This window comes from Schistocerca cancellata, chromosome 6 (genome assembly GCF_023864275.1).
Source record: "Schistocerca cancellata isolate TAMUIC-IGC-003103 chromosome 6, iqSchCanc2.1, whole genome shotgun sequence".
NCBI lineage: Eukaryota > Metazoa > Arthropoda > Insecta > Orthoptera > Acrididae > Schistocerca > Schistocerca cancellata.
In genome coordinates, this window is record NC_064631.1 from 584,117,756 (window position 1) to 584,145,136 (window position 27,381).

The 27,381-nt window shown below is 37.7% G+C and overlaps 1 protein-coding gene across 1 annotated transcript in view; it reads right to left on the minus strand.

Moving 5' to 3' along the window:
* Window positions 1–277: 277 nt before the first annotated feature.
* Window positions 278–27,381, minus strand: part of LOC126088444 (uncharacterized) — a 267,276-nt gene continuing 240,172 nt past the window's right edge. Inside the window, exons 7-10 of the mRNA XM_049906586.1 lie at window positions 25,296–25,461; window positions 21,926–22,258; window positions 3,643–3,872; window positions 278–3,428 (exon numbers count right to left, since the gene is read on the minus strand). Of these exons, the coding sequence (XP_049762543.1) occupies window positions 3,095–3,428; window positions 3,643–3,872; window positions 21,926–22,258; window positions 25,296–25,461 (1,063 nt within the window). The 3' untranslated portion in view covers window positions 278–3,094. The remainder of the gene's footprint in view (window positions 3,429–3,642; window positions 3,873–21,925; window positions 22,259–25,295; window positions 25,462–27,381) is intronic.

A 27,381-nucleotide genomic window follows, 5' to 3' on the forward strand; every position in this document is an offset into this window, starting at 1 on the left:
CATAAGGTATATGGATTACATAAGCAAAAGAAAAAAATTGTGTCTGGAATGATATTGAAGAAAGTGGAGCTATTCAAGGCGTATGTCATCACATGATTGACTGTGGATATGTTACTCAGATGTACCATCATTTAAAATATTTACATTCCACTACATGCACTGACACTGTATGATTTATTGATCCATTGTCATCTACAGCTGCATGATGTGCAAGATATATTTGGATTTTTATGTTAATATTAACAATTTGAGATATAATAGATCTTTGTACATAAAAATTAATGATGAATACTTAAATAAATTGTGCTATAACTTGAAGGGATGCTAATACCTTAGTTTTTCTTTCCTCATGACATGTAATTAAGTATCTATGTCTCTTGGTAGCAGTCAAATTTTAAGCACAGCACTGACACATGTGTGAGGTGCAGTGCAATAGATCATCAAAAAAGAATAATTTCAATATACTTCTGGAATTATTTTACTTGCCGAGAATACCAGCTGTTAGTGCATAACTGACAATTATAATCAATATTATTTGTGACTACAGGAGGTAAGCTAATGGAGGCCAATAAATATTCAAGAAAAATAAAAGATTTAAATATTTATTTTACAACCAAGTATAAAAGATACTTTCACAGATATATGACACACTTATGAGTAAATCCATTGTTAATATGTGAATGCAGGTACACTTATAAGCTTAAGTCATAACATCTCATTCATTCACTTAAATACACTATCACACTTATCACAGAGGTAGCTTAAAAGAAACTGTAGTTCATATGTACTAAATCTGAACAGTCTTTTGAGATCTTCAGAACAAAAATCAGCCATTCCGATTCTTATAATAGTTGTTATATCCCATTCTTCACTTCTAAAATATATTCAAACCCAGTGCACACATGATTAAAATCATTCTCTTCATAACAAATGAAATTTATAAAAGATTAAGAATTGTAGAGTATGTTTCTCAATGAAATTACAAATGAAGTTTAAATGAGGGGTGTCTTGGTATTTACCTGAAAATTTCCATTTTGGCCTACAGACAATAAAATGACTAGATTAGGAAATTGCTTTCAGCTAATTCAGCTGAATTAGCTCAAAAAGTATTTGTTCGCCTGTCTGAACTGGAAATTGTTCAAGGAATAAAAGGTCTTAACAATTATCTTCCATATTTACATAAATTTAACAGGAGCCTGAAGGAAACAAATGCCTTAGATGACAGAAAAGTCAAAACCCATACAGTAATATGCCAACAAGTGACAATATCATAAAGGCAGGTAAAATGAACTTTTGATCCTAAAACTGTAAACAATAATGGAAAACTCTAATAACAGAAAGGTAGGGCACATGCCATTTAGTTAACACAGGACTGAACAGATAAAGATAATGAAGTTACTCTGTTTTTCTTCTATTACTTTGTATTTTGCTCACCTATGGTTGTCCACTGAAAATATTTGTGTGTGTGTGTGTGTGTGTGTGTGTGTGTGTGTGTGTGTGTGTGTGTGTGAGTGAGAGAGAGAGAGAGAGAGAGAGAGAGAGAGGCCGAAATTATTGCAAATGAAAATGACAATAATTGTGAGATTTGGAAGTTTTAAAAATCTAGTGAGAAAGTTTTAAAATTAGTAAAATGAGAATCAATGCATTCATTGAATACAAGGCACACAAGATCGGTTATGTAGCATTTCAGTTTCATGCAGGATTGAGTGGGAGAACAGTGTTATTAAGGTTGTCAATGACTATCTGTCAAAGCAGAAATATGGTTTCTTCAGGCTACATATCATTTATGACACAGGCTTGATGTTGTACTTGACTGGATAACTCTCAGCTTTGCATCATTTCTGAATATCAGGTTGTGTGTTCTCACAACATATATTTTACTCCTTCTGTGCGGTTTTATGAATATGGCTGACTTCTTAAAAAGAATTTCTCTCTCACTCTACAGCAGTGTATTTTACTTGTAAGAATTGAACTGTAAAAATTGTAAGAACCCATATATGTTTTAGTTCATAAGAAACAATTGACAACTTGCATGCAATCTGTATTGTTATACGGATGAATAAACATGTCAATCAATCAATCAATCCTTCTGTGAGGGATTTTATGCTTATGGCTGATTTCTTAAAATATCTCTCTCTCTCTCTCTCTCTCTCTCTCTCTCTTCTAAGGTTAAAAATTCTTACCATGATCTCATCAAATGCACATTCTCTTCTGTGTATGAGACTGACATTCAGTACTTAGTTATTAATGTCTGTGTTTGACATTTCATTCCTCTCAAATGTGAGAAATCCAATTTCCATTAATGTTATACACTTTGGTTTCTTTTATTAAAATCATTAAAAATATTCACTATTACTCATTTGAAAGGAAATTTATGTTCTTCAATAGCCTTATAGGTATAATTCTGGGAAAAGCAATACATTATCAAAGAAGGTAGTTCTGTTACAAATACATTTCACAGAAAGTACATTTATTTTTTTTTAATAATTTGTAGTCTCTCCTGTAAATTTTTAATATTTTTGAAAAATGTAATGCTCAGCCAAAAACTCCTACTTTATGTTTCAAACAACAATTTAACTATAAGTTTTATAAAAACACATACAGATCAGTCCAACCTTTATTACTGATACAATGGCAGTACCTAATATAAAATTAAAAAAATTGCCATTGACACTATGATAATATTATCTTTTCATACAGTAACAGAGCAAGTAGAAATTCAAGTGTGGTATCTGTTTCATTGCCATATTTCCAGTTATTTATGAAGACTGAAATATGATGATAAAATAGAAATGCCAGTGAAGTAAAATGCAAAATAAAGTTGATGGGTTAAATTCTATCATGTAAATATTTCAAAAACTATACAGAATAATAGTTTATCAATGCATGGAGGATGATAAAATGCATTTTATCTTCTCATTTACTAGTAAACGTACTCAAAATGACAATTTATTGAATGGTTATGTAGAACAACTTAAGATGTTCCCTGTGCTCAATTTTTTTTTAATGGGAAGTTGTGATGATACACTCATTGCCTGTATACTAAAATCACTGCATTTCCCACAGGTTTCTGTAGAGAAAAATATTGTGCTATTTACTGGAATGCAAAAATCAGAATGAGCAAGGGGACAGCTATTACACAAACCAAGTAAAGGGCAGTGCGAGGTTCACATGTGGACTGAATAACATATTCATTGTTCCATTCTGAATCATTTGGTTTCAAAGGTGCTGGTAGCTCCAGGACTACCTTCTCATTTGACCAGAAGTCTAGTGGCAGAGAACATGCTTCTGTTGAATTGACACATGCATCCAGGGCATATGAAACATTGTAGACTCTCTTCTCCAGTTGGAAGTATGCCCTCATATAGTTGGTTTGTACTTCATTTTCACTGTTGAATACAAAGAAGTAATAACCAGTGGCTGGAATGCTGCAAATATAGAAAGAAATGGGATTAAAAGCAATTTATGTACAATACTAGGAACAGCTTTGGTGAGCTAAATTTGAAACTATTATTTTCTTAAAACAAATTTTGAAGTTTTCCAAGTCTCAGTTTATTAATGAAATATAGTGATAGCATTCCCTGACTAGTGTACCAGCACTATGATTATAGCTTTCAGTGAAATATAATATTTGATACTTACATATAAGTCAATGTGTTATGCAGTCCTGCTTTGTTGAGAGACTCTTCAGATTCACTAGCATTGCAGAGCCTACTTGGTGTGAGTGGTAAATTGAGCACAAGCCCTGCACAGTTGAGTAATGCTTCTTCACTGCTTGAGAATGATGACCAGAATTCTGAATTTGACATGTCTAGTGGGTCTGTTTCATTTATTACAGCATGGTGATCTGCAAAGCCATCAGGCACCAGGTCCTGTTCAGAATGAGAAGGGTTTAATTACCTCTGTGACAACTGCAACTTATAGAAAAAAGTAACGTGTGTGGCTCAATCAGATGTACACTGATGAGTCAAAACATTATGACCACTGCTCACTGCAAAACTGTATGCCTCCAGTGGTGATTTGGGCATATGATGCAGTAAGGAAAGAATGTAAGTAGAGCAGAGACAAGTGGATACTCATTATAGTGAAGATACAGGCCACAAATGTGCAAATCCACTGATATAAGCAGTTTTGACAAAGGGCACATTGTTGTGATGCTATGACTGGAAATAAAAATCTTTGAAATGGTAAAGCTGCTTGCCTGTTGGCATACTGCAGTTGTGAATGCCTATGTAAAGTGGTTTACAGATGGCCATCTTGTATTGGACAACCACGTCCCATCACAAAGTGGAGAGGTTGGAATATCCCACACTGTGTAATCCAGCATAGGCAGCATTCTGTCGCAGATCTGATGACAAAGCACACTGTTCAAAGGCCATTGCTGAACATGGAGCTCCACATCACACAACTCCTTCATGTTCCTGAGGTGACCAAATGACACCATCAGTTATGAATGCAGTGGTCACAGAATAACTGAGTTTTCACCAGGGATCAGTAGAAATGGGTTGCCTGTCAAATGAGTCACTTTTTTTTGTTATACCAGGTCAATGGTTGGGTCCTTACACGCCGTCGTCCAGATGAATGGCTGCACAAAACACATACCACGCCACAGATGCAGACCAGTAAGGACAGAATTATGCTATGGGGTACACTGAGTTGGGTTTCCATGGGATCTGTGGTGGTACCTGAAGACATCATGAAAGCAGTGAAATACATGAATAGTACTGCAGACCACTTGCATCACTTCATGTCTGAAGTCTCCCCTTACAGCGATAACATCTTCCAGCAGGTTGCAAGGTCAGAATCATATTGCAGTGGTCTGAGGGGCATTATATTGAACTCACATTGATGTCTTGACCAGCAAATGTGCCTGATCTGTACCCACTGGAACACATATTGGGCACCAGCTGCATGCCCGTAAACCACCTGAGCGTAGACATCTGGTGCCACATACTTCTGGAATCCTGTCAGGGACTTGTAGAATCCATGCCAAGCAGGATGTCTGTTGCACTGTGTTTGAAAATTGGAACAACACATAGTGAAACAGGTGGTCATAATGTTTTGGCTCATCATTGTAAATTAATTTTATGTAATATTATTTTTAATATTCACAGTTAACGCACTCACATTTTTCTTACTGTTCTAGAAGATTCTTCTTCATGGCTCTTAACTTTTGCCATTGGCTAACAGATTTTAATGCCAATAAAAAAGATGAGAACCTGTCTCAAACAAACTGCATGTGAACTGTTGTACACCCTCATTGACTGTGAAGCAATTTCCACCAACTGCTTCCTTAAAAGCAAGTGAGATGATGCAGTGATTAGTACACTGAAATCATGTGCAGGAGGACGATGGTTCAAATCCCCATCCAGCATCCAGATTTAGGTTTTCTGCAATTTCCCTAAATTGCTTGTGGAAAATGCTGTGACAGTTCCTTTAAAAGGGCTTGGGTGATTTTCTTCCCTAATCTGAGCATGTGCTCCATCTCTTGTGAGTTAATTGTCAACAGGTTGTTAAACACCAGTCTTCCTTCCTTTTACAGGTTCCAAACATGTGGATGTTATAGAGTGACAGGTACAGGCTGTGTGATGGATGTTGAAGGGCATCTCATTTTTGTTGGTTTATTGCTATGCGTGGTATCTCCTGTTACAATGGAGAAGTAACACAGTTCTTAACAGGGTGATAAGTCTTTTTTTGGTTGGTAGGCATCTCAGACCTTGCAAAAAAAATTCTAATAGTAGGTAGCATTGTTCAATAATTCCTGGTGGAAATGGACCAGCAGAATGGATCTATAGGTTCAAAACACCATATTGGCACTATTTGATTTGGAGGCATAATGATGGATCCAAGTCTCATCACACATGACAATTTTACCCAAAAATGTGTCACTTCAGTTTCTGCTCTTCATTCAGCATCATTGACATCCAATGAGCTGACACTTTCCATAATTCCATCACCTTTCAAATGATTGAATACACACTTCCATAGCCGATAGTTTCAAATAGATTTAAAGCACAGTTATGTGTCAATAAAATTTGATGAAGTCACAAATAGTCTTGATGCTTTTCACTGAGATGCTGCTGAATGAATGAAGAAGTGGAACATGTTTTCAAAATTCTCTCATCCCTTCTTGAAATTATTATATCAGTACTTCACTTGGGGCCATGCACGTTTTCATTGCCAAACTGTTGTTGTGAACAGTAATGATTTTCAGCAGTACTGATTTACTCCTTCATGAGGTCTCTGCTCCCTATAAATTAAGCTAAGTCATCTAGACAGAAAATAAAGTGAACAAAACCTTTAGGAGTTCTCCCTTCTGAATGGGATCATATATATATATATATATATATATATATATATATATATATATATATATATATATATATATATAAAAAAAAGTGCTGGCAGGTCGACAGACACACAAACGAACACAAACATACACACAAAATTCAAGCTTTCGCAACAAACTGTTGCCTCATCAGGAAAGGGAAGGAGAGGGAAAGACGAAAGGATGTGGGTTTTAAGGGAGAGGGTAAGGAGTCATTCCAGTCCTGTGAGCGGAAAGACTTACCTTAGGGGGAAAAAAGGACGGGTATACACTCGCACACATCCACATATCCATCCACACATATACAGACACAAGCAGACATGTTAGCCCCATTTTCGTAATCTTTCACCACAACACCACAAAATTCTCTCATCCCTTCTTGAAATTATTATATCAGTACTTCACTTGGGGCCATGCACGTTTTCATTGCCAAACTGTTGTTGTGAACAGTAATGATTTTCAGCAGTACTGATTTACTCCTTCATGAGGTCTCTGCTCCCTATAAATTAAGCTAAGTCATCTAGACAGAAAATAAAGTGAACAAAACCTTTAGGAGTTCTCCCTTCTGAATGGGATCATATATATATATATATATATATATATATATATATATATATATATATATATATATATATAAAAGTGCTGGCAGGTCGACAGACACACAAACGAACACAAACATACACACAAAATTCAAGCTTTCGCAACAAACTGTTGCCTCATCAGGAAAGGGAAGGAGAGGGAAAGACGAAAGGATGTGGGTTTTAAGGGAGAGGGTAAGGAGTCATTCCAGTCCTGGGAGCGGAAAGACTTACCTTAGGGGGAAAAAAGGACGGGTATACACTCGCACACATCCACATATCCATCCACACATATACAGACACAAGCAGACATGTTAGCCCCATTTTCGTAATCTTTCACCACAACACCACTCCTTTAATACGTTTTTTCGAAATTTTCTCGAAATTTTCCCAAATTTCTCCGTCCTTTAACGTGATTTATCGGCAACACAACCACCTAACCTTTATGCACATTGCTGTCTACCAACCCAAGTTCACCACAGGATCAACTTAACCAACACTTTTTCGCCTTTTTTCATACCAGATCTCCAATTGCTTTCTAGTTCACCTTTATCTCTCCCCATATATTTCTATCTTTCTTTTTCATTTCAACCTCATGTTAAACTTTCCACCTTCTAACACCATGTCACCCTCACAACACCCCCACAATGACCCCATTAAGTTTTATTTACATTCCCTCCGCAAACATGCCTTCACCCTAGCCAGATTACGCTCACATATTTTATTTTCTCAGGCTTGTCTGACATTTGGCATAACCCCCAAAGGCCTCACACTTAAAGTTCCCATCTCTGGCTGCAACCCTTCTTTCCATCAGTCCCTATACCAGTTCCAAACTGAACAATCCATTGCCCTCACCCACCTAATCCTTCACAAAAAAGGTCTTTAAATATGTCTGCTTGTGTCTGTATATGTGTGGATGGATATGTGTGTGTGTGTGTGAGTGTATACCCGTCCTTTTTTCCCCCTAAGGTAAGTCTTTCCGCTCCCGGGACTGGAATGACTCCTTACCCTCTCCCTTAAAACCCACATCCTTTCGTCTTTCCCTCTCCTTCCCTCTTTCCTGATGAGGCAACAGTTTGTTGCGAAAGCTTGAATTTTGTGTGTATGTTTGTGTTTGTTTGTGTGTCTGTCGACCTGCCAGCACTTTCATTTGGTAAGTCACATCATCTTTGTTTTTAGGTATATTTTTCCTTCATGGAATGTTTCCTTCTATTATAACCATATATATATATATATATATTTTATACCTAAAAACAAAGATGATGTGACTTACCAAATGAAAGTGCTGGCAGGTCGATAGACACACAAACGAACACAAACATACAAACGAACGACCTGCCAGCACTTTCATTTGGTAAGTCACATCATCTTTGTTTTTAGGTATATTTTTCCTTCGTGGAATGTTTCCTTCTATTATAACTATATTTATATATTTTCTTCTTTATCCTCGATATTTTCAGTCCTATAAGATTCTTTCACTCCGAATTTTTGATTGTATCATTATTATCTTCTCCTCTCCCTTTAAAGACAGTAATATACACTGTTAGACAAAAAAAGTTACACACCCAGAAGACATCATTGGGTATTAATGTAATGTCAAACACATTGACACCATCGACAGATAAGTAAAGGATAAGAGATGGAATTCTCTGTGACAGGCATAATGGTCACCAGAGTTCATGAGTGTTGTTCATGTTTAGTGTTGTTACCAGGCCTTGTAGGGTACACACCGGATATGAACTGTGACAGGAGTTGAGTGATCACTGTGAAAGACATGGAGATGTTGAATATTTGTGTGATGTTATGTTATTGGCATCTGACAAGAGTTTTAAAGGATCCTCACTGTGTGTCTCAATTTGTCTGGATAGTTGTATAATGCAGCATCCAGATTTTTACAGCATTTGGATCTAACAGTGGCCTGAATTCATCAACATGAGAAGAGAACAAGTAAACTGTAAAACAAATTTTGGTGAAGTAGGTGCTGAGTAAGTGGATTAAGGACAGACTGAGTAAGTGGATTAAGGACAGAACAGACCCGTCATTGTTTAATATCAAAATCTGGAAAATAGTGAGGAAACAGATTGTTACTTTCTCAATTCAACAAAGAATGCAGAAATGTACACTGGCAGAATTTAGCAGAAATTCAGCTGTCTATAAAAATATTAATATGCAAAGCATACAACAATTTTCACTGTCACTATAGCAACAGATCTTACCAAGAACCCAAGAAAATCATGGCCCTATGTACAAACACTAAGCAGATCAAAAAGCATCTGTTCTGTCACTCATCAGCCAATCTAGTGTGGCAGAAGAAGACAGCAAAAAGAAAGCAGAAGTTTTAAATTTCATGTTTAAAATATTCACACAGGAGGATTGTACAGATGTACCATTGTTTTACTGTCTCACAGGCTCTTATATGGAGGACACAAACATAGTAATCCCCGGCATTGAGAAGCAATTAAAAGAGTTGAAAATAAATAACCCATGAGGTCCAGATGGCATTCCAGTTTGATTTTACAGAGAATACTCTTTGGTATTGGCCCCTTACCTAGCTTAGTTTATCGTGAATCTCTCACCTAGTGGAAAGTGCCAAGTGACTGGAAAAAATTGTAGGTGACTCCTGTAGGACAAAAGCACAGACCCACAAAGTTACGAGCCAATATCTTTAATATTTGTTTGTCCAGAATTTTTGAGCATATCCTAAGTTTGAATAGCCTATAATAAGTTTTGTGGAGTCTGAAAAACTTCTTTCAACAAATAAGCAGGGATTTAGGAAGCACTGCTTGTGTGAAACTCAACTTGCCCTTTTCACAATATTCTCAAACCATGGATGAAGGGCAACAGGAAGATTCCATATTCCTAGATTTCCAGAAAGTGTTTGTCACAGTCCACACTGCAGATGTTAACAAAGGTCCAAGCATATAGAACAGGTTCTCAGGAATGTGAGTAGTTTCAAGACTTCTTAAGTAATAGAAGACAGTATATGTTGCACTGGATGGCGAATGTTCATCAGAGACAAGGGTGCAGTACTGCCAGGAGTTCTCCCAAGGGAAGTCCGATTGTACTGCTCTTGTTCTCTATATACATAACAAATGACAGACAGTGTGAGCAGCAATCTGCGACTCCTGCTGCTGATGCTGTAGTGTATGGTAAAAGGTCATCATTGAGTGAATGTAGGAGGATAAAGGGTAATTTATATAGAATTGTTATTTGGTCTGATGGATTACAGCTCACTCTAAATGTATAAAAATATAAGTTAATTGCAGATGAGTAAGAAAAGTAGTCCTGTAATGTTCAAATATGGTTTTAGTGATGTGCAGCTTGACACGGTACATTGATTATACATTGCAAAGTAATACAGAATGGAATGAGTACATTAGGTTGGCAGTAGGGAAGATGAATGTTCAACGTCGGTTTATTGGGAGAATTCTAGAAAAGTGTAGCTCATCTATAAAGGAGACTATGTATAGAACACTAGTGTGACCTATTCTTGAGTACTCCTCAAGTGTTTGGGATCACCACCTGGTAGGATTAAAGGAATACATTTAGACAGTTCAGAGGCATGCTGCTAGATTTGTTACAGTTAGATTCAGTCAAGATGAGAGTATTATGGAGTTGCTTCGAGAACTCAAATGGAGACCCTTGGAGGTAAGAAGACATTCTTTTCATGAAACACTATAGAGAAGACTTAGAGAACTGGCATTTGTGCCTGACTGTAATATGATTCTACTGCCATGAACGTGCATTTTGCATAAGAACTACAAAGGCAAGATAAAGAAAATAAGAGCTCATATGGAGGTATATAGACAGCTGTTTTTCATTTCTCCCTCACTCCACCTGCGATTGCAACAGGAAACATCTGTGAGAACAAAAAGTCATCCTGGGAGCAATAAGACATTTGAGTCTCATCTTTATTTACAATACTGATAGCAGCTCATTTATGCCTCGACTGGACTTGAACCCATGTCTCCATGTTTAGAAGACAGATGTGTTAGCCATTACAGTAGTAGTCAGTAGTAGGCTGATACTCGTATCCAAATTTTCATTTCTCTCCTGAGATTTCCTTTGTCACAGTTCAGGTGTGGAAGTGTCGTTGATGGCTTAGCAATCCAATCCTAGCGTGGAACAGGCAGCCACAGACATTACAGCTGATGGAAGGTGGAGGACGTGGCTGAGCCTGGAGGAGTTTATGTCTCTGGTGTTTGTCATTCTCCACTCTTCGACGTTCTAGCCCAAAGTTTTGAAGAGCATTTGAGGTAACTGAGTGCCAGCGACTTCGATCTTCTACTAATGTGGACCAGTTACTCGGATTGATGTTCAAGTTTTTAAAATTTTTCTTGTACTGATCCTTATAACGTTTGAGAGGGGCACCTCTTGGCCTTTTACCTGTGCTCACTTTGCTGTACAGCATTTGGCGCGGAAGTCTGTCATGTTTCATCCGCTGGACGTGTCCAACCCATCTGAGTTGATGCCCAATGATAAGAGCTTCCATGCTATACATTTTTGTTTTCTCAAGAACAGCTGTGTTGGATATGAAGTCATCCCATTTCAGGTTCATGATATATCTTAGCTTCTGTTGGTTGAAGTGTTCTAGTTTCTTCAGATCACAGCAATATAATGTCCAGGTTTTGCAACCATATAGCAGGGTGGAAATGACTACAGCTTTGTACACCATCAGTTTGGTGTACAGTGTTAGATATTTATTCAGGAAGACATGCTTTGTAAGATGTCCATATGCTGCATGGGCAGCACGTAATCTATTCTCCACATCTTTTCCAGATGAGCAGTTAGATGACAGTATGCTTCCTGGGTAGAGGACATGGTCCACTTGTTCCAGGGGTGTATCATAAATGGATATGCTGAAATCAGGAATGGAGGAGCCAGTAGTTGGATGCGCCATCACCTTTGTCTTTGGAATATTGATGGAGAGGCCAAATCGTTCGTACGCCCTGCTGTAGGAATCAACTGACAGTTGCAACTCTGCAGGTGAATGAGCTGGAGAAGCATTGTCATCAGTGTACTGCAGCTCTGTCACACGACTGGTACTGGTGAACCTTTTTGAATGGAGTCTGGACTGGTTGGATAATCCTCCATCAAACCTGTACTTTAGTTCTATTCCTGCATTGTTTACGGATGTCTCGTAAAGCATAGCTGCCAGATGCAATGCAAATAATGTTGGTGCAAGAATGCATCCTTGTTTAAGCCCACTTGTTATTGGGAATTCACCAGTTGTTTCATTCTGGCAGAGGACCTGTCCAGTCATATCATTGTGGAGAGCTTCAAACAAGTCAACAAAATGTTCAGGGCATCTGAAGCGTTTTAAGACTATCCACATGGCTTCTCTGGGAACTGTATCAAAGGCCTTTTCTAGATCGTAGAAAACAAGTAGTACAGGCTTTTGCTGTTCTCTGCACTTCTCCTGTACTAATTGTGCACAGAAAATCATGTCAATTGTCCCTCTTGAAGGTCGAAACCTGCATTGAGACTCAGGTAGTATACTCTCTGAAAGTAACTGGAGGCGATTTAAAAGGATTCTTGCAAAAATTTTGCCAGTGACAGAAAGTAGAGATATTCCCCGGTAGTTACCACAGGCGCTTCTTGAAGATGGTGACAATTGTGGAGATCTTCAAGTCAGCTGGTACCTTGCAGGTTTCCCACATTAACAGAATGAGTGAGAAGAGTCTAGTTTTTAGAGGCAAGCCGCAACCCTCAATAAACTCCATCGGGATGCTGTCAGGTCCAGGAGCCTTCCCAGGTTTCACACTCTTGAGTGCCTTGCAAAATTCTTGAAAAGTTGGAGGATCAGCCATCCAGGGTTGTGGAGGGTGCTGTGGGACATTTTTGAGAAAATCTCCAGTGGCAGTAGAAGGGTGGTTTAACAGTGAGCTGAAGTGCTCTTTCCAATTATTTAAGATGTCCTGACTTTCAGTAAGAATGGTGGAGTTGTCAGCAGCTTTCAGTGTTCCTGATGAGGAGCATATAGGTCCATACAGCTCTTTAATACCAGCGTAGAAGCCACGCAGGTTCCTTGCATCGGAAAGATTTTGGAGTTCTGTGGCTTTCTGTTGCCACCATTTGCTCTTGATTGCTCGTATTTCACTTTGACATTTCTGCTTGAGTTCTTGAAAGTGTGCTTTCTTTCCTGTGCAGGACGGATCTTGAGCAAGGGATAGGTAAGCATCCCATTTTGCATTAATGATGGCTTGGATTTCTCCATGGTTGTCATCAAACCAGTCACTTCTTTTCTGTGCACTATAACCAACAACATTCTCAGCAGTTTCTTTGATGATGTTCTTTAATGTGGTCCATTCTTGTTCGCCATCATCTGTGGTTGCTGGAGCTTTGTTAAGTTGTTCAGACAGCATGTCTTGGAAGTGTTCAGGTTGCTTATGTTGAATTTTCTGCGTGGTGGGTTTGAGAAGTAGGATTGTGGCTTGCGATACTTTGGTACTCTCAAGCGTCTGACTAAAAGTCTATGGTCAGTCCAGCACTCATCGATGTTTAATGCTGCTTTTGTGATGAGAATGTCTTTCTTGTCATGCTGTTGAGTAATATCGTAGTCTATAAGATGCCAATGTTTGGAGGATGGGTGCATCCATGTGGTCTTATAGCGGTTAGGCAAGCCCAACGGCGAAGCGAGCGGAAGAAGAATCTTATATCCCAGGTTCTCAACGATCATGGAGGTGGAAGAGGTCATGCCACTGCCTGTAAAGATGCCGCTCAGCCATCTCTGAGCTCATGGCAGTTCGTTGCAGTTCTGGTACCTGAAGTCACATGTCACATACATATGTGCCATGATGAATTGTTCCAGAATCATAGTGTGTGGGTCACTTCCTCGCAAGCTGTAATCCATCTTAAACAAATTCACGCAAATGGCTATTTCTCCTGTCATTTTCTCTAAAGACCAATGGCGATGGGATAAGGACGATGGTAGTAGGCTCCGAGTGAGGCTGGAAGCTACTAGTCCGGACCTGTACATTGGCAGCAGGTGTGTGATGGTCGCCTTCCTGAGAACCCGTGTGACTACTCGGGAATCTGGTCCTGCATCTGCAACTGGGCAGGCCTATTTAGGATGATCGCTGCCCACCCTGAATGGGGAAGGCCCTATAAAATGTGGGCTAAACATCAGAAGTCACACTTGGACCGGGCTGGGAATCCGCACCCAGTAGGTCACTCATACTGCGGACGTAAACAAAAGAAGAATGAAATGATTATGACAATAGGGACATGGAATGTCAGGACCCTCCTGGACGTGAACAATTACAGGCCAGAGAGAAGAACCACTCTTATCACCCAAGAACTAGACTGGCTAGCTATAGACATAGCTGCCTTGAGTGAGACAAGACTCTCAGGTGAGGGACACATTAGTGAGGTACGTTCAGGGTACACCATCTTCTGGAAGGGAAATGATGCAGGAGAACCAAGCATCCATGGTGCAGGATTTCCCGTAAAAACAAAAATAGTGAAAGATCTTCGACTTACACCTGTCTCAATTAATGAAAGACTGATGACTCTTAGAGTACCCATAGGTTCAGCCATTACACCATCACAGCAGAACAACTAACACAGCTGCACAGACTACCCTAGCCCAATGCCCTCCCCAACGCAACCCTCAATTCACATCTTATGCTTATTTTCCCTTACTTAGATCATCACAATTTCCAAGGTTCTCTGATATTGGAATAGCACAGCAGTATTGGACGTAATGGGGAAATCCTGCTTGTACCTACACCTGAGGTACAGGCAGGATTTCCACATTACATTCAACATTAGGGTGCTATTCCAGTACCGGAGAGCTTCAGAAATAGTTACAATCTAAGGAGGAGAAAATAAGCCCAAGGCATGAATTTAGGTTTGTGTTGAGGTGGGCATTGTACTAGGGTATTCCATATAGAGCGATGTTAGCTATATCACTGCAGTGGTGTAATGGGTAGCACACCTTCCTGGTAAGTAAGGAGAACCAGGTTCAGGTCCTGGCTGTGGCACAAATTTTAATTCATTTCTTGAGCTTCTATCATTATCACAGTTTCAGAAAATATTTTCACAGGATGTGAAACATACACTTGTGCAATCATTTTTTCTACCAAACCTCCACTACAGTGTGTAATCCAGTATGTCATGATAAGTGAAAACTCTACCAATGATTAGAACAAAGTATGAATGGTTGTGTGCATTAAATCTGCAACATCCATCTATTTCATCAAGTCAGTGCTGCAGTGCCCAGTCAGGATGGTTGCAACTAGACAAGTTGCGTAACTGCCATCTGCTATGTCAACTTAATTGCCTCCTCATTGTGCATGCAGCCCAATGCCTCTCATCAGAGATCAAGTACCTGTCATCATAATCACAACATCAGGTCTCACTTATCTAGCATCCTAGCTGTACCCATATATAAAACAAAAACATTCACAGAACTTACTTGTTACATATAATTACATGTACATCTACATATATACTCTGCAAACCACTGAGGTGCATGGCAGACAATACTTAACATTGTTTTACATGTTAGGGTTTCTTCCTGTTCCAGCCACATATGGCATGGATGAATGATTTTTAAACATCACTGTGCATGCTGTAATTAGTCTAATCTTGTCTCTTTGGTTCCTATGTATGGAATATGCAAGGGGCTGTAATGTATTCCTAGATTCTTTGCATAATAATGGTTCTTCAAAATATGTAAGCAGGCACCCCTAGAATAGTTGGAATTTATCTTAAAGCATCAGCCAATTCAGGTTTTTCTGCATTTCTATGATACTCTTCGATGAAACAATCAAACCTGTGACCATTCTATCCTATGATGGGAAACAGAAGTGTTCTGTAAGCAGTCTCACTGAATCAACTCACAATATTTTCCCAATATCCTATCAATGAACAAAACTCTGCCACCTACTGTACCTATGACTAAGCTTGGATGATCACTCCATTTCATATCCATACAAATTTCTACTCCCAAGAGTTTGTGTGAGTTTATTGATTCCAAGCAAAACTCAGTTACGTTGTAATCATTGGATACTACTTTTCTGCATTTTGTAAAGAGTGTAATTTTAAATTTTTGTATAGTTAAACCAAACTGCCAATCTTTGCACACTTCAGAATATTCACAAGATCTGCCTGAATATTTTTGGATCTGTTTCAGAGAGCACGCTGAGCTGCCAACCAATCACCACTGCAGATGAGTTACTTCTATATCTTGGTGCATAAAAAAGTTTCAAGCATTTATCAAACAACATATGTGTCTCATTGTGAACTATTATTTGCAGAAAACCTCATTTTGTTATCTGGAATTGTCTATGAGGTATGATGACTGTTATGACTACATGTTTCCTGAGGCATAAGGACATGAATGGACGTGCTGCAAGCAACTGTCTTCAAACAGAAAACCAAATAACTTGAGAACAAAATGAGATACTCATTTGCTCCCAATTTTAAATAAAATTTTAATATCTTATCTATGTTTCTGTACATTTAAAGCAAAGTATATGAGCTAAAATCAACCATATACATAGTTTATGCAATTTGTTTCTAGCTCTGTGAACTCTTTAAATTTTTTTGTAATCTTTTAGCTAATTTGGTGAGGTGCAATAAGTTTTATGGCTAATGAAACAAAATTCAGTTCTTTATTGATTGAAGAAACTTTTTTACTTAATAGTTTTTGAAAAATTGGGTGATAAGTGTTTCATATCAGCCAGAATGCTGTCTCTTGGCACAGGCACCAGTGTTTGACAAGCAGTACAGCTACAACAAAAGCAGCTTCAGCCTGGAATGCAAAGAGCTTATCTGTAGCAGTGAAAGAGTTAATACTGTCTGCCACATCATCAATATACAACATGAACAGGAAAGGTTCCAGTAGACTACTCCAGGGAATGTCACAAGTTGTTTCTACATCTGTTGTGGCTCTCCACCCAAATTAAAACCCAGCATCCTCCCTACTAGAAACCTGCAGTAGAGTCACAAATACCCCACATAACTTTCCTTCTGTTTATAAATGTGAGTGTGGCATCATGTCAAACACTTTTCAGAAATCTAGGCATACCGTGTCTACACGATTGCGTTGACCGATGGCTTTCAGGATGTCACTTCAGAAATGTGTGAGTTGGTTTTCCATGGATAAATGTTTATGGAGTTCATGATGTTTGGCACACAGGAGATCATTCTGTTTGATATACCTAATTATGTACAACCTCAAAATATGCTCTGTACATATCTCATCAAAATACTCTCACTTTAGATTCAAAACTCCACTTTTGTCCTCAAAAGCTGTGAAGTACCTGGAAGTTGATTTTATTTTTTGTTTTGTATCAATGTATAAAAAGGAAAATCATATTCTGACTAAATGTGTTGGAATTTTTTATGACCTTTCTAAGGCTTTTTATTTTGTAGGCCATATTGTCATACTAGAGAAACTGAATGTGATTAAGAGACATTATAAGTTTAAAACAAAAATCTCCACAGATATGGGGAGATTTTATTACTGCAAGACCCCAGTATATTTTTTTTAACATTTTAAGATCTTTAAACTTACACTGCATGAACAAGTGTCCTATTCATGATGATGCAGTCTGGACAATATTATTGTTAACTTAGCCAGAGAGGAATATGTGGCTAGCCTGTCCAATGGAGTATTTGCAGATCATGTTCCACTGTTTTTAACATTTTATAATAAGCAACCAACCTATTCAAATGAATCTAGTGTGGCATGGGTAAGAGGGCAGAGAGAGGGACACATTATGTCATTTAGTGCCAAGTTAAAGAATGCAAACTGGGACTCTATATCCACATCTCTACATCTACATCCATACTCCGCAAGCCACTTGACGGTGTGTGGCAGAGGGTACCCTGAGTACCTCTATCGGTTCTCCCTTCTATTCCAGTCTTGTATTGTTCATGGAAAGAAGGATTGTCGGTATGCTTCTGTGTGGGCTCTAATCTCTCTGATTTTATCCTCATGGTCTCTTCACGAGATATACGTAGGAGGGAGCAATATACTGCTTGACTCTTCGGTGAAGGTATGTTCTCAAAACTTTAACAAAAGCCCATACCGAGCTACTGAGCATCTCTCCTGCAGAGTCTTCCACTGGAGTTTATCTATCATCTCCGTAACGCTTTCGCGATTACTAAATGATCCTGTAACGAAGCACGCTCCTCTCCGTTGGATCTCCTCTGTCTCTTCTATCAACCCTATCTGGTACGGATCCCACACTGCTGAGCAGTATTCAAGCAGTGGGCAAACAAGAGTACTGTAACCTACTTCCTTTGTTTTCAGATTGCATTTCCTTAGGATTCTTCCAATGAATCTCAGTCTGGCATCTTCTTTACCGACGATCAAGTTTATATGATCATTCCATTTTAAATCACTCCTAATGCGTACTCCCAAATAATTTATGGAATTAACTGCTTCCAGTTGCTGACCTGCTATTTTGTAGCTAAATGATAAGGGATCTATCTTTCTATGTATTCGCTGCACATTACACTTGTCTACATTGGGATTCAATTGCCATTCCCTGCACCATGCGTCAATTCGCTGCAGATTCTCCTGCATTTCAGTACAATTTTCCATTGTTACAACCTCTCGATACACCACAGCATCATCTGCAAAAAGCCTCAGTGAACTTCCAATGTCATCCACCAGGTCATTAATGTATATTGTGAATAGCAACGGTCCTATGACACTCCCCTGCGGCACACCTGAAATCACTCTTACTTCGGAAGACTTCTCTCCATTGAGAATGACATGCTGCATTCTGTTATCTAGGAACTCCTCAATCCAATCACACAATTGGTCTGATAGTGCATATGCTCTTACTTTGTTCATTAAACGACTATGGGGAACTGTATCGAACACCTTGCGGAAGTCAAGAAACACGGCATCTACCTGTGAACCCGAGTCTATGGCCCTCTGAGTCTCATGGACGAATAGCGCAAGCTGGGTTTCACACGACCGTCTTTTTCGAAACCCATGCTGATTCCTACAGAGTAGATTTCTAGTCTCCAGAAAAGTCATTATATATATGAGTGTCAAACAAGAAAAACTGCAGTTGAAAATGATTTTGATGACTTTTTTTAAAAAAAGTATAGAGGCCTGTGGCTTTCATGTTCCCCATAAAAAAATAGCTCCTCAAATGAATATAAATACAAAAATGACCTGGTATACAAAAGAACAGGCACAAATTAGAGAAAATATGCTCATACGATATAAAAAATGTATAAAAGTGAGGATAATCAAGGAACTTAACAGAGGGATTTGGGTTACAATTCTTACCTAACAGGTAAAAAGTATTATAAAGCGAAGCTCATACAAGTTAAAAAATACAGCATGTGAAAGATACACAGAAGGTCCTCCAAATAAGTGTAAGGCAGCAGGGGAAGTTATCAGACAAGATAATTCTTCCTGCCGGGTATTTCAAACTCTGCTTGACCCAGGAGAATTGAATGACTACTTTGCCATATCAGTTAGAGAACTCTGAGAGAAAATTAAGCCTACAGACACACCAGCAAGGGATCTGATTGGTCTCCAGTTGTCTGAAAGGCCTTTGTTTCATTGGGAGAAAATTACACCTGATGACTTCTGTAAAATGGTTTCCAAATAATCTAATTCCAAAAGTATGGACTGCTACTGGATATCTAAGTATGTTCTTAAACAAACAGTTCACTTGATAAGTAAGCCATTGAGTTTTATATTTAATAAATGTTTGGAGTATGGAGCTTTTCCGGATTCACTCAAAATCCCAAAAGTTTCCCCATATTCAAAAAGGGTAATCAACAACTCTCCAAGAATGACCAACCATTTTCTATTGTTTCAGTATTCTCAAAATATTTAAATAACTTGTGTAAATTCATTCAAGCAATTATTTTGGAAAGCATGATCTCCTTAGCAACAGTCAGTACGGATTTCCGCCAGGTAAAAATACCACTACAGCTATTCTGGAAGTTGTTGATCAGACTGCAACAGCTTTAGAGAATAAGAAGATAGTGTCATTTGTGCTGTGTGATCTAAATAAGCTTTTGATCACATTCCTTTTAACATATTACTAACAAAATTAGAGTATCATGGTATTAAAAAATCTACATTAGCAGTAATTTCTTCCTACATAGCAACAGAAGACAGTTTGTCTCAATTAGAAATATACGCTCTCACTTAGTAGAAACTGGTACAGGTGTTCCACAGGGCTCTGTCCTTGGCCCCTTCTTTTTCATTATGGCTGTCAATGACCTGCACCACTGCATATCACAGTCAGTTATCTGCTGTGTTGATGATACAACTTTTCTTACTTTGCATCACGCTATACCAACTCTTGTTAAGATTATGCAAGAAACTTGTGACTCTGCATTATTAGCTTGCAGCCAATAAACTTGTTTATAATCCATAAAAAACACAAAACTTTATGTTAGGGCTGTACAAGAATGTAGATAATAAATATGTCAAACTCTGATTGGTACATATTGATGCCAGACTCAATTTGAAAAAACATATCAATCAAGTCTGTAAAAAGATTTCACGAGGGCCCTATCTCATATGGAAACTGAGAGGTATGGTCATCAATAATTATCTCCATATGACATATTTTGTGCTCTTTCAGTCACATGTTTCACATGGGGACATTCTCCCCATATCAGTAACATTAAGAAAAATGCATGTAATATGTAAGGCTAGTCCTAAAGAACACTGCCGCCTTCTTTTTACCAGCCTTAGGATACAAATCGTGTTGAATATGGACATCTATGAGTCTGCATTCTTATCAAGGAAAAATGTTTAACAAGTTTCCTCTCACTGCTTGATCCTTGCTGTTTAAAAAAATTCAAATTTAAATTATATGGTTGGCTAACAAAAAATCGGTGTTACAGTATAAAAGAGTTGAATGATGTGGATAATGTTGATATTAATATTTAAGATTATGGCTGTATATAAGATACTTGATTTGTACATGTAGTATGAATATTAATTTTAAAACTGCAACTTGCTATCCCTGGAAAAGCCTACTCTACTGTATGTGATCAGCAGCATTAAAGAATCTGAATTTGAAAAAAATTGCTGATGTTTCAAGAAGACAGAATGGCTGGCCTGTGCTTATCTTCAGGAGACAAAATTCTAGTAGCACCAATACATAAATATGAATGTAATTGTAATTGCAGTTCATATGTGGATCACTTTTTCCTGGGCACAAGAAATGTAATGCTATTACAGAATAAAATGCATAGTTCATATCTACAGGCATTTACAAACAGTACTTCTAGGTCTAGTTTGTCAAAAATTGAGCAGGTAGTGGGTAGGGGCTTAGAGTAGGAAATACCCCAGTGTTTGCCTAAAATAATTTAGGGAAACCTCAATCAGGGTTGGCTGGTTGGAGACTGGAGCCTCCATCCTCCCTGAATATCAGGTCAACCTGTTTAAAACACTGCAACCTCATCCAGTTTACACCTTGTATACAGTACTGTCTTCCTTGTTTCTTCTTTTTTTTCATGTACATTCTTGCAAAGAGATTATTTCATACTGTAAAAAGCTACTGCAATTCATTTCCAAATACCAGTCACTACACACACTATAATGTAACATTACACACACTGACAGCTGACATCAGTACCATGGTGATGTTTGGTTTCCATCTGATGTGCAAAAAAAGTACCCTAGGTATTAGCTCTGTCCTCAGGGAGAAAAGAAGAATAGTTTGGGGAAGGTTAGGAACGAGGGGCTGGTTACTCAGATTTGAGAGTGAGAGAGACTACCTGTTCTGAGGGTGTGGGGAGACAAAAATTAAGACAGTGTGCAACAATGTGTTGGTTCAAAGATACTACCTTGTAATTTTAACATTCTGGTTTTCTTAGTATGACCCAGTTGGGTTACAGCACGAAGATAATGTAGCCAAGTATGTTTGTCCAATGGTGGATATTAAAAGATAACCTATGTTTTCAGTCATTTGCATGGGCCTGTTCACCACTCAGTCCCTCATCTACAAGGTGTGTAGTTAGCTTTACTAATTCCTTTATTTGAGTTCCATTTATTCAATGCATATGTACTTACGATTTCTTCAATGCCAGCATCAGCTTCTGCATCATCATCAATGAGCTCTGAAGCCAATTTCAAATGTCGTCGTGAACGTATCTTTTCCTCACTAGTGCTAGTATGGTCCAAAGAGCCTTCCTTCTTTTGATGGACAACATTTGCAATTATCTCATGCAGTTTACTTGTATGAAGAGCAGTTTCCCGACGAGTTCTGTTTTGAGGGTTCTGCTGTCCACTTGTTGGCACATAACCATGTTTTTTATCATAGTTCTCTAACATCTGTTTGAGCACCGTACGCAATTTTTCTCCTTCTTCATCACCACCAAGCTGCTTGTTCAGTCGCCTTAATACCTATAAAGTTGTGATTACATTAGTGTCTCTTGGAAGAAAAGTTAAGATAACTGTTCATTTCTTTGTTTAAAAAGTAGCTACCATATATGCTACCACAGTCACAAATATTCTAAATGTATAGTCCACAGGAAATAACTCATGGTTATAAACTTAGTGTCATAATTAGAGGTTTCTTTCTTACAAGTTTATGTCCCCTCAGCACGTTTTCATTAGGCTGCACAACACAATCACAGGAAGTTAAGGTGAGCTGTAAATGCATTCCACATTCATGTAGCATAAAATTCAAGGATTAGACAAAATAACTTGAAAACCTAGTGTAAAGACCCAAAACTTATTTCCTGACATATTTTAAGGTTTTACTACATATGTACTACACATAACAGAACATCATTTGAAAGTCATGGAAACTGCATAGATGCACCTAAAAGTATGCAAGTTAGTATCTCATTACCACAGGTGTAACGTGAGAAAATGAAGAGCTACTGAGTGCAGGAAAGGAGGAGTAAAGGATCAAGCCATAGATCTTAGTGAGTATTTCAGTGAACAGCTCTTTGAGTGTTGCATTCAGTAATAGATTAGGAAATGCACAAGACAGTGGTTCTGACCGTCTATAGGCTCCAACATCAAATTTCTAAACTTTGCTAAACATTTAGAGTGGGTAATAAGAAGACTTTATGGAAATTACTGGGAAGTGATTGTATGTATAGATTTCATCTTGTATAGTTTTGTTTGAGGGTACCTCAGGTATCTAACATCCAGCTTTGTTGTGACTCCACTGATGTGAGACCAATAATAAATGGTTTTACAGACCACAATGGTCACATGACTGACATAAAGTTCTCCACCAATGAAGTTTAAACAAAAATGGAAAGTGACACAGAACTGTAAATGCTAACTCAATTACACTACTCACAGAGAATGTACAGGATGAAAAATGGGAAGAAGTTTACCAAGGACACAGTAATCAATGAGGAATTTATTTATTTTCTAAACATATTTTTACAATATTCTTGTCTAGAACAACAAATCTTTCCAGATTGATTGAAAATTTCTGAGGCATTGGCTCTTCTCAAAATAAGGTTGCCCAGACAATTATAGACCTTTTAGACTTTCCATACCTCATAAATTTAATCTTGATAGGCTTGTATAAATTCCAAAATCTTATTGGTATATTTGATGATTTATCTAAATCTATTGATCTTATTGACCATAGCAGCAAGTTCCTTCTTGACATCTGTTAGTTTTTGAAGGCATAACTTACAATTGCCTGCTAATTTATGCAGCTTACTATTTACTATATGTTCACTATTAATAGTGACACTTGGATATCAGACACTCATATTTTGCTCAGTATGAAAATTTAGCTCTACTGTGTTATTAACAATTATCTGGTTAAAGTGGCACCATTTACTGAGATATTTAGTGATGACTTTAATTTTTCCTGGAAGACCCTCTGTTTCTCAGCTTTTATTATGACTGTCATGTCATCAGCAAGTAATATTGTTTCCAGGCCTCAGTATTCTAAATCCAGTCATTAATATAAATAAAATGGAGTGATCCCAGTGCAGACCCATGTGGAAAGCCATAGGTGACAGAGCCCCTTTTGATGAGCACCCAGAGACTAATCTTATTTTGTTACCTGTAAATCTTATGCTGACTCTCTGTTTATAGTTACTTAGAAATGACTGAATTCATTCATTTTATAAGATCCTTATGACATAGCTTTCAAGACTACTAAGGAAATTGTGTGATCAGTCATGCCAAATGGTTTTGTTAAGGCCAGGAATAGTCTTATTACTTGCATTTCATCGTCCATAAGTTTTAAAAATCTATATACAATGTTTTCTGCTGACATATGGCTTGTGACGTCATCCTGTCAGTGAATTAGTAAATCATTTTTTTCTCAACCTCTTTGTCATAATAAGTTCTATGAATGCCACTGAAGAACTGTAGCTCAAAGTCATTGAGCAGTAATTACATACATTATATTTCTCTACGACTTTGTGAATGGGTACAGTTTGAAGGTTTATATTACTTCTGGAAAAAATCCTGACTGGACTGAGGTATTGCACAGATGTTTTAGAGGTTCCACTAACTTTTTTTAAACATTTCTTTTTGATGAAACTAGGTATACCATCAATCAACTTCTTGTAATACAACTCCTCAGCCTGTACATGTTGTTTATGGGACATCATTTTTCTCTTATGACTGTAGATGTTTTCCTTTTGTTGTTCCAATTTCAGCATTACACTGTTCTCAATCATAAATATTTGATGCTGTGCCATAGCACAGATATTAACTACAATTCAAAGTACCCTTCTGGGCTGTGTCCATTTTATAGCAATGGAGGCAGTAGATGTGAACATAGACACAAGAAAATGATGACTAAATTTATGTTATGCACATACAGACTGAAATACAACAAAGCAAATATGTACTTGGACAAGTTCAATAAATGTATATCTTAAGCTGCTAAACAGCATTTTACACAGCTATAGCACAAGAACAAGCCACTGCCTTCATCTAGATAGGAGAAATAAGCATAAGACCCAAAAAAGTTTCTTGTATCAGGGTGTAAAATTGTATAACAAGCTGCCACAGGAAATCAAAGAAATTAACAGCATGTACTGTTTCAGAAAAACTCTTAAACTGTATTTTCAGGAACACTGTTTTTACACAGTAAGTGAATATTTAAATGTTTGAATGTAATTTAAGTGACATAATGACATTGTATTGTATATTCTGTAAATGTATAACAAGCTGCACAGGACATCAAAGAAATTAACAACATGCACTGTTACAGAAAAACCCTTAAACTATATTTTCAGGAACACTGTTTCTAAACAATAAGTGAATATTTAATTTTTGAATGTAATTTAAGTGATAAATGTCATTGTATTTGTATACTCTGTAAATGCATAAAAAAGTGTCAATGTATCTGCAAAAATCACTGTATCCAAACTGACAACATCCATACATTGCAAAATGTCTACGGATGGCTAATCAAATAAATAAATAAATATAAAAAATATATTACCTTCTCGCCACGTGGTCCAAGCTGTTGTATTTTATGCAATACTTCTTCAAATATCTCTGCTGATGTTGGCTGACCTCCAGTATCATTGGATACTGATGTCTGGATTTTAGTATCTATATGTAGATATGGTGTTATGGAAGATGAAACATTTTTTATATTCTGGCCCCTGTGCAACAAATGTAGGATATGATTAAAAGTAAAGTAGTTTGTTGACAATGAATGATTAGTGGCAATGAATGTTGCATATACAATACTCAAAGGTCAAAATTACATTCATATAAATACTAACCAAACCATTGTGATATGCATGGCAGAGAGTACTTAGCAGTGAACTTCCCAATTGAATCTCTTATAGAACACAGGAAGAATGTTTGCTGAAACACCTTTGTGTGTGCTGTAATTTAGTCATGTATTTGTTGCCCCTACAGAAATGATATGTAGGGGGGCTGAAGAATTCTCCAGCTTGTTCACTTAACACTGTTTCTTGAAACTTTGTAAGTGGTCTTTTGTGGGAAACTGGTGTCTGTCTTCCAGCATGCTCCATTTCCAGTATTTCAGCATTTCTGTGATGATCTCTGATCAGTCAAACTACCCTGTGACTATTTTTGTTCCTCTTCTTTGTAGACACTGAGTAGTTTCCTTGTCAGTCCTGTTTGATATGGACCCCACACACTTGAACAATATTCTAGGATGGGCCACACAAATATTTTGTAAGCAGTCTCCTTTGTAAACTAACAACATTTTCCTAGTATCCTGCTGCTCAACTGAAGTCTGCCACATGCTTAATCTATGACAGCCTATGTGATCAATCCATTTCTTATCCATATAAATTGCCACACCCAAGTATTTGTATGAGTTGATTAACTCACTGATTACTACAATGGGTTTCCTAAAGAGTATAATTTTACATTTTGATACATTTAAAGCAAGTTGTCAGTCTTTGTAACACTTTTAAATCTTATCAAGATTTGCCTCCATGTTTGTGCAGTTTTTTTAAAGAATGTACTTCATTATGCATAACTACACCATCTGCGAAAGATCTGAGGTTGCTAACAGTATTCTCTGCCAGACAATTAATATACAACATGAACAACAAAAACCCAACACGCTAGGGCATACCTGGCATTGCTTTCCCTTCTGTCAATAGCTTGACATTCAAGACAACATGCTGCCTCTTCCCTACCAAGAAGTCCTCAATCACAAATTTTGTCTGATGCCCCATATGATCATAGTTTGGTTAATAAATGTTGGTGTGGTACAAAGTCAAATGCTCTTAAGAAGTCAAAACCACTGCAGCCACTTAATTACCTTGATGCATGGCTTTCAGGATGACCTGTGATAAAAGTGCAAGTTGGCCTTACATGACGTGTTTTTGGGATCTATGCTGGTTCTACATTTACATCTATAACTCACACACCCATAAGAAGGGCATGGCAGAGGGTATATCCCACTGTACCAGTTATCAGAGCTTTCTCCTATTCCAATGGCATATGTAATGTTGTTATAATAATTGTTTAAATGCCCTTGTGTGCACTGTAGTTAATCTAATCTTCTCCATGTGATCCCTATAGGAGCAGTACATAGGGGGTCATATTATATTCTACAGTAGGCTTTCTTGGGACAGTTTACATCTATCCTCAAGAGTCTGCCAGTTCAATTTCTTCAGCATGTCTGTAACACTCTCCCACATATCAAACAACCCTGTGAGCATTTTACTGCCCTTCTCTGTATGCGTCCCATATCTCCTGTTAGTCCTATTTTACACAAGTCTCACACACTTGAGCAGTATTCTAGGATAACTTGTGTGAATGATTTGTGAGCAATCTCCTTTGTAGATTCATCATATTTCTGTAATATTCTACAGATAAACAAAAGTATGCCAGCTGCTTTATCTACAACCAAGCCTATGTGATCATTCCATCCCTTCTCACTACAAATATTACACCCAGATATTTTATAACAATAATGGAAATTCCTGGATGGAGCAAAATGTAAAATAACAAAAAGGCAACTATTCACCTATAGCAGATCACTGCATAGAGCACAGCATTTGCATGAAGCACTAGCTCTTTTTCCAGCAGACTAT